Source organism: Mugil cephalus, chromosome 11 (genome assembly GCF_022458985.1).
Source record: "Mugil cephalus isolate CIBA_MC_2020 chromosome 11, CIBA_Mcephalus_1.1, whole genome shotgun sequence".
NCBI lineage: Eukaryota > Metazoa > Chordata > Actinopteri > Mugiliformes > Mugilidae > Mugil > Mugil cephalus.
Genome location: NC_061780.1, coordinates 11,044,742 through 11,058,353, shown reverse-complemented (window position 1 = coordinate 11,058,353; position 13,612 = coordinate 11,044,742). Strand labels below are relative to the sequence as shown.

Sequence of the window (13,612 nt, the reverse complement as noted above, 5' to 3'; positions counted from 1 at the left end):
CAGAGAAAAACAAAATGCATGCATTTTACTCTCTCCTTAAAATGCAGCGCGGTGTAGTGTTAAATCTAAAGCAGATTTATGGTCGTTTATCGTGTCAATTCCAACCAAAATCAGACAAGAACCGATAAAAATAAAAGTGCTCCTTTCCAGTGAAATGTATAAGCTACCACTCAGTCCTGCCTACAAGCTATGAACTTGGGCCATAAAGATTTACAGCCTCAAAAGGTGGGAAAACTCTATTAAAAATAAAAAAACGGGGCTCAAACTTAGTTGGGTATACATTCCTCAGAGTCTGTGGTCTCGACTGAAAATAGCGACTTAAAACAAAAAATGAATTCTAAAAGTTGAAAAAATATATATGTTTTAAACCCTGTATGTCTATGTCCACCTCCTTAACACAACACTCCCCAGAAGTTGAACGTCTGATGCCATATTTAGACTCAACTGTAAACAGCATTTTATTTTGTTGCTTATGTGCGTTTAGAACTTGTTTATATGTGCACTAGGCGCCCTTTTAGCTCTTGGGTTGCGGAATAACAAGCACCCACCTGAATGTAGAAACACGTTGGCATGACATTTTTTTGTGTCAGTTCATTTTGACTCTTTTTGGAAATATACGTTATCGTTTTAATGCTTTAAATTGGGTATTTTGTGCCAGTGGGTTTCTTTTCTTACCAATGAAGTCTGGTTATAGAAAGAGAGAAGACCGAATTTATTTAAAAGCGAGCACAATCTGCCAATGCAATCTCCTCGTCGGCATTTAAAGCTGTTTCCTCCCTGGGCTTGAAGTGCCTCCTTGGCTAGACTGCAACTTTCAACTTGACCTCGGCCTCTAGCCGCGTTTAACTCGCACGACAGAGGGTTGCAACCAAATGTGCCATGTTTTCGGTATTTTGTGGACACTGGACCGGGGTCCACATTCAGACATCGCTGTGCCAAATGTGAGTATTTGTGGCGTATGCGGGGATGTGTACATCTGCGTAATTTTTGTGCTTAAAAGTCGACATTCAGATCCACCCAACCGGTTCAGATCATTTGCAGTTGTGATGGTGGTTCGGATAAAAATATGCACGCTGGCTGAAAATGCATTAAATGTTCAATATTCGGGCTACATAACAACAAAACCTGCAAATCAACGTTTTTAATCCAAATAGAAATAGAAACCCTTCTGCTTTGCCCTCAAAGTCGTTTTACTTGTCCTGGCACGCGTCATTACGCACCAATTTCCTCACCAAAATGCAAATGTAATTTTTTTTTTCTTTTGGGTTTTCTCTCACGCCTTGAATTTCGCAATTCAACAGACAAGTTTTGTATCAGTTCCAATCAGTTTGCGATTTTAAAATAACTCCCATCACATAGTGTCTAAAAAACATGTATGTGGGTTCTTGGCATAAATACGCATAAAAGATATACAGTATGTTCATGAATGTGCAGCCTGATCTGCATTATCTGATGTCTAGACGTTTATCATCTTCTTTGCATATCACGTGTTTGGCCCTGGCCAATAACCTTGCGATCTTTATGTACTCAGGCGTGTTGGTATCGTTACTCTGCCTGAGTCTCTGTCTCTGCTCAGTCGAGGGGATTTTGAAAAAGAGTTGGTCGTCTCAATGTAGGGCATGCTATGACCGCCTCATTACTCCTCCATTCGCACTGGATTGACCCGGTGATGTTTCTCTACGACAACGGTTTGGATGAACGAAGCAAGAACATGGAAGGATTTACTGGAGGCAATTTTGCTGCAAATCAGTGCAGGAATTTGTTAGCGCATCCAACCTCGCTGGCTCCCAGCACCACCTACACTGCGAGTGAGGTGCCAGTCTCTGGCATGGGGGAGCCTGGCAAACAATGCAGCCCCTGTTCTGCCACTCAGAGTTCGCCCAGTGCATCTTTGCCCTATGGATATTTTGGCAGCAGTTATTACCCATGCAGGATGTCGCACGGTAGCGTCAAGGCTTGCGCGCAGCCTTCTGGTTATGGCGATAAATACATGGACTCATCGGTCTCTGGTGAGGAGTTCTCCACTAGGGCGAAAGAATTTGCGTTTTATCAGGGTTATTCGTCTGGTCCTTACCAGCCCAGCTACTTGGACGTCCCTGTCGTACCTGCGCTGAGTGCTCCATCTGAGCCAAGGCATGAGTCTCTCTTACCCATGGAGCCCTACCAACCATGGGCCATCACCAACGGCTGGAGTGGTCAAGTTTACTGCACCAAAGAGCAGCCACAGTCAAATCCTCTGTGGAAATCCTCGTTACAAGGTATGGCATTACCTTTTATCTATTCACTATTATTTGTAAATGTAGTGTGCACCGGTGTTGCTACACTTCACATTGCGCTAAAACAATAGACATGCACGTAGAGAGAGTTAAATGTTTGTATTCTTCCACTCAGATTAAAATGTGACACTGATTGTTTTTTCTTCCCCAGAAACTATTTCTGGTGGAGACAACTCCATCCGCCGTGGGAGAAAGAAGCGCGTGCCATACACCAAGGTGCAGCTCAAAGAACTGGAAAGAGAGTATGCCACCAATAAATTCATCACCAAGGACAAAAGGAGACGGATATCCACGCAGACAAACCTGACAGAGAGACAAGTGACTATCTGGTTTCAGAACAGGCGCGTAAAGGAGAAAAAAGTCGTCAATAAATTCAAGAGCCCCAGTTAGCTCTGGAGACACTGTAATAGAAAGTGAAAGACGGACATGGATGCGCCTTTATGAAAAAAAGGGGGAAAAAAAAGACTGTGCTATAATTTATTACATTATGAACGGTTATAAACTTTTTTTTTTTTTTTTTTTTGAGCTACACATTTCCTTCCCCACCTTATAATTGGAACCAGTCCATAGGGCCTGTTGACAGAAGATCGGAAATGGTTTGGAACATGTTGACCAAGGCGATTTTGTGTTGGATGCTTTAATATCCTCCAAAGCATAAGATATTTGACAGGAAACACTTCACCATGTCGGGCGCTTTTCATCTATTTAATCCAATTCAAGAATTAAGCTCGAAATGCAGGACTTACGTATTTAATGATGCAGTGGCAAATAAAAAGGTGTCACCTCCGGTCTGTAATCATTACCAGGCAAACAGGACAGTCTAAACTAATTACAATAACAACCATACAAACATGATCCAACAAGGTGTTATTTTTATTTTTTATTTTTATCTTTTCCAGATAAACGGAGTTTGGACATTTGGGAAACACATTTTAATCCACATCATCGCCTTAAAAAAAATCGTTTTCTTAGTTTAAAATGTCAGCGTCAGACTAGGATATACATTCAGAAGGCTGGATCACGCTTTGTCCACAACATTGCCTTTTTAATACAGGGCCATTTTCCCCTGTCAAGGCGCTCTCATTCAACAATGACTTAATAGAGAAGTAAAAACCTAGACATATTTAAATATGTAAATATTATGACTGCAAATATCTATCACTTTTTTGACTGCAATATCCAAAGTTTTTGACAATAAATATTTGAGAGACGCAGTGTGATCTTGTCATTTTCATTTATCTTTTTGTTTGCTTCTTTATTTTCTGACCTTACTGGACAAGCATGCTTAATCAGGTCAGAGAAGCGTTTGTAAATCCCTCTCATGGTAAAATATCGTTTACAACTTGCAACTGTATATTTTTATAGGTGGACAATGTAGGCCAACAGGCCTGCAGGAGAGCTGGCCTAGTCGATAACAGCCGTTGACATTAACAGTTTGTGTCGCCATCTAGTGGTAAAGCTTTGTCAGCACAGCGCTGCGTTTGTCGTCATGCCTGTCTCTTCAGTCACAGAAGTATTATGGTATCTGCTTTTGAAAGTTGGAAATAAGCTTTTTGCTTAATGAACCTATTCTACAGTCGCTTATTAAAATATGACATAAGGTAATACGTGCTCAACACGTTGTTGCATTAACACGAGTAACGTTTCGGTAAATGTTGCACTGCTACGCACGTATTATTATTTTCTTAAATGAAATGGTGACACCAAGAAATTCATTTTGCTGAAGAATCTTTTCATTTCTCTCACATTCTCAGCATTTAAACAACCAGCAAATCATCTTTTTTTCTTGACGTAAAGAATGTAAATGTAGCTACTCGTCAAATAACTGCCTTTCAATGGTGCTGCTGAGGTTAAATTTGGAAAATAGTACATTTTTGTTAATGGCAAAAATAACAAGTCAATTTTTAAGTGACATTTTTGAAAAACATAATTCGTTGGAAATTATTCATCTCTTTTTTTATACGTTTGCGCCGTACTTGCGAGATTCGTCTCTGAATAGGTAACAACACACGTTTTAGTGTCGCTTTAAAGAATGTAGGCACAGCACCCTGCTCACAAAATAAATCTAAAGTCTTGTATGAAAATAATCAACCCAGTGTGCGAAGGAATGGGCCAGCCTGCCAACTATTGCGCATTTCTCTCTCCTTCAGTTCTTGGTAATGTTTGACATTATATTACATTATATTCTATTGGATTACAGCGCCCTACGATCTCATTACCAGCCTACAATATCGATGAATATACTAAAAGAGAATTTCATATAACCTGATATTTTGGAACTTTTTAAAAAAATAAAATAAGTGCACAATTTTCTGTAAAAAGATCATTTTAAATAATGGAATTATAACATTTCTCTGACCTAAGAAGCTATAAACTCTCCTAGGCTGTTTTTTCCGTTCTCCTGTCCGGTTGAATTTGAAGGATTGGCCTTAAAAAGAAGCACTTTGTTTTACAGTAACCAGGCAACTCTCTGTGGTGAGTGTCACCCTCTCTGCTTGTCTCAAAGCGAGTCCATTTAACTAACAATAGCAGACACGTTTATCCTCTTACTCAAGGCCAGGCAAGTTTGAATAGATGTTCTTTCAACTTATAATTTAGGAACCTTGAAATGGTTTCGGTGGCTTTTACTGATTCCCTTTTTTTGGCAGTTATGTCGTTGGTGTAAATTTTCTTCTGTCCTTAGATGAAGTCAGAAGCCTCCCTCCATATATCTTCTATCAAGCGTCTTGTAATTTCGTGTTGTTCTGTGTGAGTGCTCCCCCTAACAGAAACAGAGGTAATTGCGTCCCACTCTAAAATGATGCTGCAGGCCTAAAACTAAATCCCCAGACTTTAATCATAACTCTATATCATAACAACTCCTAAACTCCTACCTAATAACAGTAATAGTTTAAAATGATACAGATGTTGAATGTAAATGTTCCAATTTGGCTGGTTTATTTAAAAAGCAAAACAAGAAACTACGGTAGCCTGGTATAAAAAGTAAAAATACTTAGTTTATCAAGACACTTAATTAGAGAATTCCCTTTAAAAGGCGGTCATGTATGGACATTTATCCGCGCGTATCGGCGTTACTCGTCTTTGTTGTTGTATTTGTGTGTTGGCGTTGAACGCTGCGCAATGAACTTCAGACAAGATAATCTTTATTTGGTTGTTGCTGCTAAAATCCAAATCTCATTGACAAACAAAAACAAATAAATGAATCAACTGAAAGCAGCTATTGTTAACTAGATGTGCTGAGACATAGTTGATCAATACCAGTACAAATGTCCCCTCTGATGTGAAGACATTCAGACATGTAAAGTAACTTGAGCTCCAAACCTTTCACCCTCATTCCACTAGGTGCACTACGTCTTCATCGTTTTCAGTTCCATATTACTTTCCACTTTGATTACACCGAGCAATCTTCCAACGTATCTCAGTCAGTTTTTAAGTGTGTAGGTTTTATTCAGGGTAAATGTTTTTTTTTTCTTTTTTTTCTTTTTTTTTTTTCTTCAATGCAGACACAAATGAAAATTAAACTATTTTGAATATATTTGTGTTCTTGCTTTTGCGTCTACACACACCGGAATAAAGCAATCACATTTGCTAATAATTTTCATCGATTGTAATTTAAATACACGCATTAGGAACTGGTAAATATTATAACAGGTCCCGTTGCGAAATGAACCCAGGAGACAAGAAAAGCAGGAGGCGCACACGGAGCCTTTTAGGCACTTAAACTAAACCACATTCCTCCACCAACGTCCACAGGAAATTCAGGGAAACCAAGAAAACTGTCTTTATATTTAAAACCCGTTTTTTAGCTGCCGCCAGTGACTGTAACATCTAAATGATTTTATTTCTTATTCTACCGCGATTTTTTTGCAGTTACTGCAACAGTAAATCATTTTTTAAGAGATGTTGTGCTGCAGGAAACCATCTTTGACTTTGGTTATCTCCGCACTGTGAAAAGAAAATAACATAATTTAATTAAAATCACAAGTAATGTCGCGATCCTAAACCCCCATCGTTGTGTTATTACACTATTTTGCGTGCATATTTTTGCGCTGGTTAGTTCCAGTGCTTAGATGGAAAAATAAACATTTAATTTACTTGAAATATATTTTTACGCATTTGCTTTCCAGTGATCGTATAGAGACTTCCACCAATAGACCTATTAGTCTTTTGTGCACATGCAGCCCGCATGCTTCCAATAAAACATGCCTCACTTCTCTTAGTGTATTAATGACCATGTATAGCTTCGTGTAGTTTAAAAGCTGAGACGAACGGATGTTTACTGTAACAAACACACCTGCAAATGCAGGTGCTGCAGTCAATTCTCTGATTGGCCGAATGATACCAATCAGCGTCGGATTTATCACTCAAAGCAAATCAAAATAGTTTCACAGTTATACAACACACTTAGTTAAATGTTAATCCGCCAAGCAGCCAACCACTTGGGTCGAATGAAATCTAACACTCTCGTAATGTTCTAATGTTTTCCTGCAGATGACAAATTCGCAGACTTTGATGTGGGGGAAAAAAGGTGAATTTGGATTTAATTCTGAACCTGCCTGCAAAAGCTGTACTGGTGACATGTGACACATGTGCCCACTCACTCAACAGTGATGACAAATGAAAATGGATTGCAGTGTGGGAAATAGCCCGTGTCCAAAGGTTTATATTGGGCGTTGCAAAGAGAGAACAGGCGATTCAAAGGCCGGAGCCCCCTCAACACATACCACCTCCATACCTTATTCATAGCTCAAGAGCAGCATATGCACGTCTGTATTAAAGTCAAACTGTTGTGAACGAGCACAGCAGCTGTTTATTTTAACGTGAACTTCATTCAGGCGGATTCTGAGCTAAATCACTCCAACATACTGTCGCATGAGCAGAATCAGTATGCAGCTTATTTGGAAACCCACGAGACAATTAACGCACAGCTTTTTCATGCACTTTTTAAATTTTGGACCATTTTGTTCCCATAACAAGTCCTCTTTCAGACTAATAGGAACAAATCAACCAATAAACATATTTAAGTGTTTATTTTACTGCACTTTGTTTATTGGACATTTATGCTGATTAGAGCAGCCCTATTTGTATGTTTAAACAAAATAATTCAGGACACTTCTAATACAAAAAAAACTTACTAGTGGATATCATCACGAAACAGTGGATTTTTTTTTTTATTTTTTTTTTTACATTTTTAATTCTACATAGGCGTAGGCCGTTTTCGGTAAATAAATAAAAACAAATACAACTGATACTCTGAACCCGATATCCCCACTTAAGCAGCTCTTACCCACCAAACTTTCCAGTTTTATAGCAGTCCATATTCTGAGGGGGATTTGTTTTTTAACAGAGAGGTAGTTTCATATATTATTCATAGACTCATCTATAAAACATCTTACCCAAAGACGTGGCAAAACCTTTTTCCTGCCTGTAAAGGATATTTTGTGATTCGTGAAGTAATCTAAAAAGAAAAAAAAGCAAAGACCCAGAATCGTCTACTTAAAAACCTATGACTTTTATATGTCAACAAAAAGAGGCAAGAGTTTTGAACTTGGCAGTGTTCAGATTTCTCTTCTGGCAATGTAGAGCACATTTAATACCTCATATCCATGACCTGGATGACTGAGAACCTTCACAGATAGATAATATCTCGTGTGCACATTGCATGTTTAGAAACGTTTAAAACGTAATGCTCTCTTCAGCCTTCAGCTAGAAAGCTTTTGAGATAATTGCAAATTTACCCTGTTGTCCTGTCGTGTTTGATCTTACACACATAGAAAATTGAAAATAGCGACTCATCAACTTTTACGCATTAAAACGGGGAAAGGACAGGGCGCAATGAAACAAAAACTCTGTGAATAACGTCGTTTTTTTTTTTTTTTTTTAAACTTAGAGTCGAGCTGGTGTGCTTTAATGATGCTGAAAATGTTGCTCCAGAAGAACTGCCATAAAGGAGGCAAACAGGCCTGTCCTTACACTATTGTCTTTTTGTCCCCGGGTGCGAAACTGGACTGATGCCTGACAAAAGTGCAGCGTGACTCACATTGCTCCGCCACTTGTGGACCAGATTGGTCTATATATAGCCAGAGCAGCTATAATAAATCCACACAGAGAGACGACTCGTGTTTGTGATCCGATCAAATAGATTTAATTCACTAAAACGGCCTCCCCAGTGAATTTACGCATGTGGCACGGTCCTAAATTTGAGCAATGGTCTGTCATAGCAGAGCAAATCTCTGTTACATCTTAAAAAACATGTCTTGAGCAACAAAGTCTGCGTCTGACATACATAACAAGGCCTGTATCTTGTTTCCTGCACGGTCAAAAATGTGATCTTCATCTTTAAAAGCATTCACACGCGGAGGTTAAGGTTAGGGTTAAGGTGAGGGTTAGGTTTAAAACGAGGTTAAAGATAAAAATTGCACGTTAAGCAGCCTGGCGTGAAATTGGATATTATTCTCAGCTTTTAACCGTGTCATTTGTTCATTTAACTATAAAGATCAGCAGCCAGCTAGAATGAACCAGGCAGAAGCATAAAAACGCATGCATCAGACATTTAGCTCTTTATACCCCAAAATTGTTCTAAAGCCAAATCCCCATTCAGTATTTTTCCCTTTCCATACAGCCCTAACTCTGCATTACAAACTCTTTGACTCCTACATGGTGAGGCGTAGGCTATCTGTCATTTTGTGCCAGTGGTCACATGGCTTTGGCCCTAATGGATAGAGATGGATCCCCACGTCAGCTTGTACGTCTAAGGATTTCTGCTCCGCCAGTCTGCCTCAAAGTGACTGTAGTGCAGCGTCGCGGAGGAACTATGCGAGGATTATTGTGAGACGTTTCCAACAGCAGAATATGGATTTTGATGAACGGATCTCTGGCTCCAATATGTATTTACCGAGCTGCACTTACTACGTCTCCGGAACAGACTTCTCGGGTCTCCCTCATTATTTAACCCAGAGCCAGTCGTCTTGCCCCATGACATACTCCTATCAGTCCTCAGCTCTGCCACAGGTCCCGTCCGTGAGAGATGTGGCTTTCAGAGACTATGGCATCGATACTTCAAGTAAATGGCACCACAGCAGGGGGAGCCTGTCACACTGCTATGCTGAGGATATCGTGCACAGGGACAGCTGGGCGAACCCGACCTCACGGGGGGGAGAGATCCTGGTGAAAGGCGGCTCCAGCGCCAGCCACCCCAGCTCCTCCACACGGGCGCCCGGCTTCTACGGCAGCGTTGGCAGGAACGGCGTCCTGCCGCAGGCGTTCGATCAGTTTTTCGACACAGCCTACGGGGGCGCAGAGAACAGCACGACGCCGACGGCGCAGGCACCGGACACGGACACGCCCGCCGAGACGAGCCCCGCTCCCGCACACCCTGGCTCGGACACGGCGGAGAGCTGCAGCCCCAAGTCGTCCTCCGGCCACAGCGAGGAGAAGCAGAGCAAAAGCAGCAGTGAGTGAACCTGCTTAATGCAAGGAACAGAATCTAACGCGTTGCTCTTAAAGCTTTTTATATGCAGTTTTATAAGCACGTAAGGTTTATGGAGGGCCTGCCGATTTACCCTACAACAAAACTACGTTATAAACGACAAGATCACGTGCTTGGGATTGAAATTGGCCGTGAAGACTTTGGCGTTTAGTTTGTCTCAAAGATTTCGAACCAGATCTCTACCCTTTCTCCCTATGTGTGCTTGTATCGTCTCATTTAATGGACCTGTAAAACATTTATATGCCAAAAAGTATTTTTGAATAAAATGCTACTGAAATCACAACATAAGAATGTCAAAAACATCCCAGATCCCCCCAGAATGGTCGTGTGGTCATAGCAAATGACTTTGTCATATTTACTTTTGCTGTGTTTATTTATTGTATTGTATTTTTTTAAGCACTTTGTTTTACGCTGCCTGAAGTGGACTTTAGTGGGGCATTTCAATCCTTGGTCTAGATCTTAGCTTTAACCTTGCTTCTGCTTCATAAGATAAATATTTATGAATTCACTGGATTTGCAGTGATTTGATCCAGCAGCTGCTTTCCATGACGGATTCTGCTTCACTGAAGCTGAACCTATGGCTCTTTACCCACAGAGAAATGAACAGCGCGCTGCAAAAGCGTATCAGATACATGATATACTCCCTATGTTTGGTTTAGGACCCCACTCTTAAAAATAACTTTCAGTCTAGTTTTACAGATTTGACTGAGTTTTCACAACTTCCGACCCATGCCCCCATACCCACCACGTCCTACTATCAAGCCCAGTCTTTGTTTACAAATGTGACTCCTGCAGGCCTGAGAGAAGGAAAACACTTGAACTCCAAATCCCACGCAGGCCACCGCTCGCTGATGCTTCAAAGCAAGAAATAGACTGATGACTTCATGTTGTTGCAGTGTGTCCATAATCTCTGATGAGGTGCCCCCCTTTTTTTTATTATTGTGTTCCAGGTGGCCAGAGGACGCGCAAGAAGAGATGTCCATACTCCAAATATCAGATCAGGGAACTAGAGAGGGAATTCTTTTTCAGCGTTTACATCAACAAAGAGAAGCGTCTGCAGCTCTCACGGATGCTCAATCTGACAGATCGCCAGGTCAAAATTTGGTTTCAGAACAGGAGGATGAAGGAGAAGAAACTGAACAGAGACCGTTTACAGTACTACACAACAAACCCCCTGCTATAAAAACTGAACAAAAGACTGCGATCATGAGCACCCTCAACACATCTAGATCATTACCTGGACAGGAAGACGGGTTTTAATGCGCCAGGTTCCATAAAGTATTCTTCTATTCATCAATTTTGTCATTAAACACAACCGGTATTATTATTATTATTATTATTATTATTATTATTATTATTATTATTATTATTTCCGTCTCTCCAAGTTAAATGGTTTCCTACATGGTGTGTTTACGCAGATAACCGGATGTGTCTTTCTTTTATATTGTTTAACATTACACACCGGGATTGCTGAACTGCATTGTCAAAATTATACATTTTCTTTAAAATTAAATTTTATTTCCCAATTTTACGCACGTCCAGGTATTTTCTTTCTTTAATTTTTTATTTAAAAAATATATATATATTATTTTTTTTCTCGCTCTCTTATTGGAGCTTCTGAAATTTACGCATGCACGAGCAATGTTTGTGGCCGCACATTTTGACTTAAACCTGCTTTTTTCTTTTTTCTTCTTTCTCTCAATATTTTTTAACATCGCTGTGCAAATACAATTCAAATAACGAGAAACCGTGTTATGTTTCAGAATCGCTCTCAAATCTCACCTGACCCCACTGGGGGTCACCGGCTCACCCCCCTAAAAAAAAAAAAAAAAAAAAAAAAAAAAAATGCAGTTTTGTCTTGAGTTTATAATTTCACACAAAGTCGCTCTTGTCGTGTATTTGATTCTGTGATATCTAGACATCTCCGCCTGGCCCCGAGGACAAGCACTTTGTCGAGCTGCTGGCCATAAAGTTGGATTATTCTCCAATTTAACCTGGTAAAACAGAAAAAAAAAAAAAAAAACTAATGAAACATAATCCCATATTTTGATTTTATATGCCAGCACGTGGATCGTATCGGATGCATGATATGTAGTGTCCGATGCGTTTCATGACTGGAAATAGGATCCTGTGCAGTTATTATTTCATATCCATTACAAAGGGTTCATTCATTTCTGGGGGGGTTGTGTGGAAAGACTGATTTTTGGCCTAACATGCCTGTTAGGGCTGAGTGAAACAATTTGACACTCGTCTTAATGCGCACATATCTAGCAGACGCTTCTTCTCACATAATATGAATTTGCTTGTTGTGCTCCCATGAAAGTAGTAGATGTTGGATGTAAAAGACACCGCTCCTGCCTCATCCAGTGGTGCCAAAATTCCTGATCCCTATTACCATCACCACAAGATGTAAGATAATTTATTTATTACCAGACGTTATTTGATCCAAAGAGCCTCCATTAATCTATTCCTATACACACACAGAAACACACTCGCGTGTGTGTGTATATATATATTAGTTTAAGTCTGAAAGATTGAACCTGCAAAGGTAACTGCGCATACAAACGTGGGTGAAAGTTGGGCGCGGTAGCTTTATTTCCAGCTCAAGGCCCCTGAAAACAACATGAATGGCCTGTCATAAGCTAATAAGGATCCTGGTGCCTTTCTTACACTGTGCATCCTGTGAGGCTCCCAGGAATTCCGCTTTGATTGCGGCACATCCTCCCAGTTGCTCCAGTAACTTGGCCATAAAACGCGGATTCGTCTGGAGCATTTGGAGTGTAGTGCAATAAAGCGTCTGAGACCAAGGTTATTAACTGTGACTAAGGGGCTAAAAAACAACGGCTGGGAGCATTGAAACCTGTGTTCACGGACCTTCCCGGCGTCATTTGTTTCAGTATCTTACCGTGGTCGGAATATGCTGTTTGTGTTGCAGTGAAAGCCAGCTGCCTTTGCCCACTGGGCGGCGCTCATCAGATCAATGTCATTGCCGTGAATTGAGATATAAAAGAAGTTTGACTCTCCGCTCAGATGATTTAGAATATCTCACCACCTCAGGATTTTATTAAGGTAGGCACAGAAATATTATCAGCAGGGATCTCGTGAGCAGTTATTTTTATATGTGACTTGAGACAGTACGTCTTTTCAGGTTAGCCTTCATCTGAAAGTCATTAATCTGACGGAACTGTTGTTGTTTTTTTGTTTTTAATTTTATGCAATGATGTAATCAAAGTATTATTGGGAATCTAGCAATATATATATATATATATATTTTGCTGCAGATACGTTTGTTTCTTTGGACATTAAATTCAGTTCTGGGGTTGCAGTTTTGCAGAGGTTGAAGGACTGATGCATGAAGAAATAAAAACACAAAGGTTTATATTCCGTTTTTTGTGGCCCTCTAATTTTAAAGTTTAAAATCTAGATTATACTTAAGCTATTAACACTAAATTTGATTTATCTCGAGGGAACATTATAAGCATATATATATATAGATATATTAAAAAAGGCAAAATTTAGAATGTCCTAAAACCTGCCTGTTCACTTGATGCCGCTGTGCGTATGGTTGTGCCGGTTCGTGCGCCTTAGCCAAACCAGACATTTTGATTATGGGATTCTCATTCAGCTTCTAACGTTAATTAATCAGATTAATACAAAATCTTTCTTTCATTATATATTCTTATTTTATGTCAGTAATATGAAGAAATTAAAAAAAAAAAGAAAAAGAAATGTGTCACGCAGAGCTCACGCTCAGACACGACAGGAAGTAATCCAGTAAGGTTAACGGTTATTCTCATTCATTGCTGCTAGACTGCTGCAGGTTTGACGCCATATAAAATGGCTGCAC

The 13,612-nt window shown here is 40.0% G+C and overlaps 2 protein-coding genes across 2 annotated transcripts; both read left to right on the top strand.

Annotated features, from left to right (window-relative positions):
• Positions 1 to 967: 967 nt before the first annotated feature.
• On the top strand, positions 968 to 3,490 carry hoxa13b (homeobox A13b). The gene is made up of 2 exons (XM_047598944.1): positions 968 to 2,258; positions 2,428 to 3,490. The coding sequence occupies exons 1-2, from the start codon at positions 1,625 to 1,627 to the stop codon at positions 2,664 to 2,666; spliced, it is 873 nt and encodes a 290-aa protein (XP_047454900.1). The 5' UTR covers positions 968 to 1,624; the 3' UTR covers positions 2,667 to 3,490.
• A 5,501-nt stretch (positions 3,491 to 8,991) lies between these two features.
• hoxa11b (homeobox A11b) lies at positions 8,992 to 11,296 on the top strand. Its single transcript, XM_047599870.1, is given in 3 exon segments — positions 8,992 to 9,004; positions 9,007 to 9,729; positions 10,716 to 11,296. Coding segments are annotated over 3 exon segments (969 nt in total). The 3' UTR covers positions 10,949 to 11,296.
• Positions 11,297 to 13,612: the final 2,316 nt, after the last annotated feature.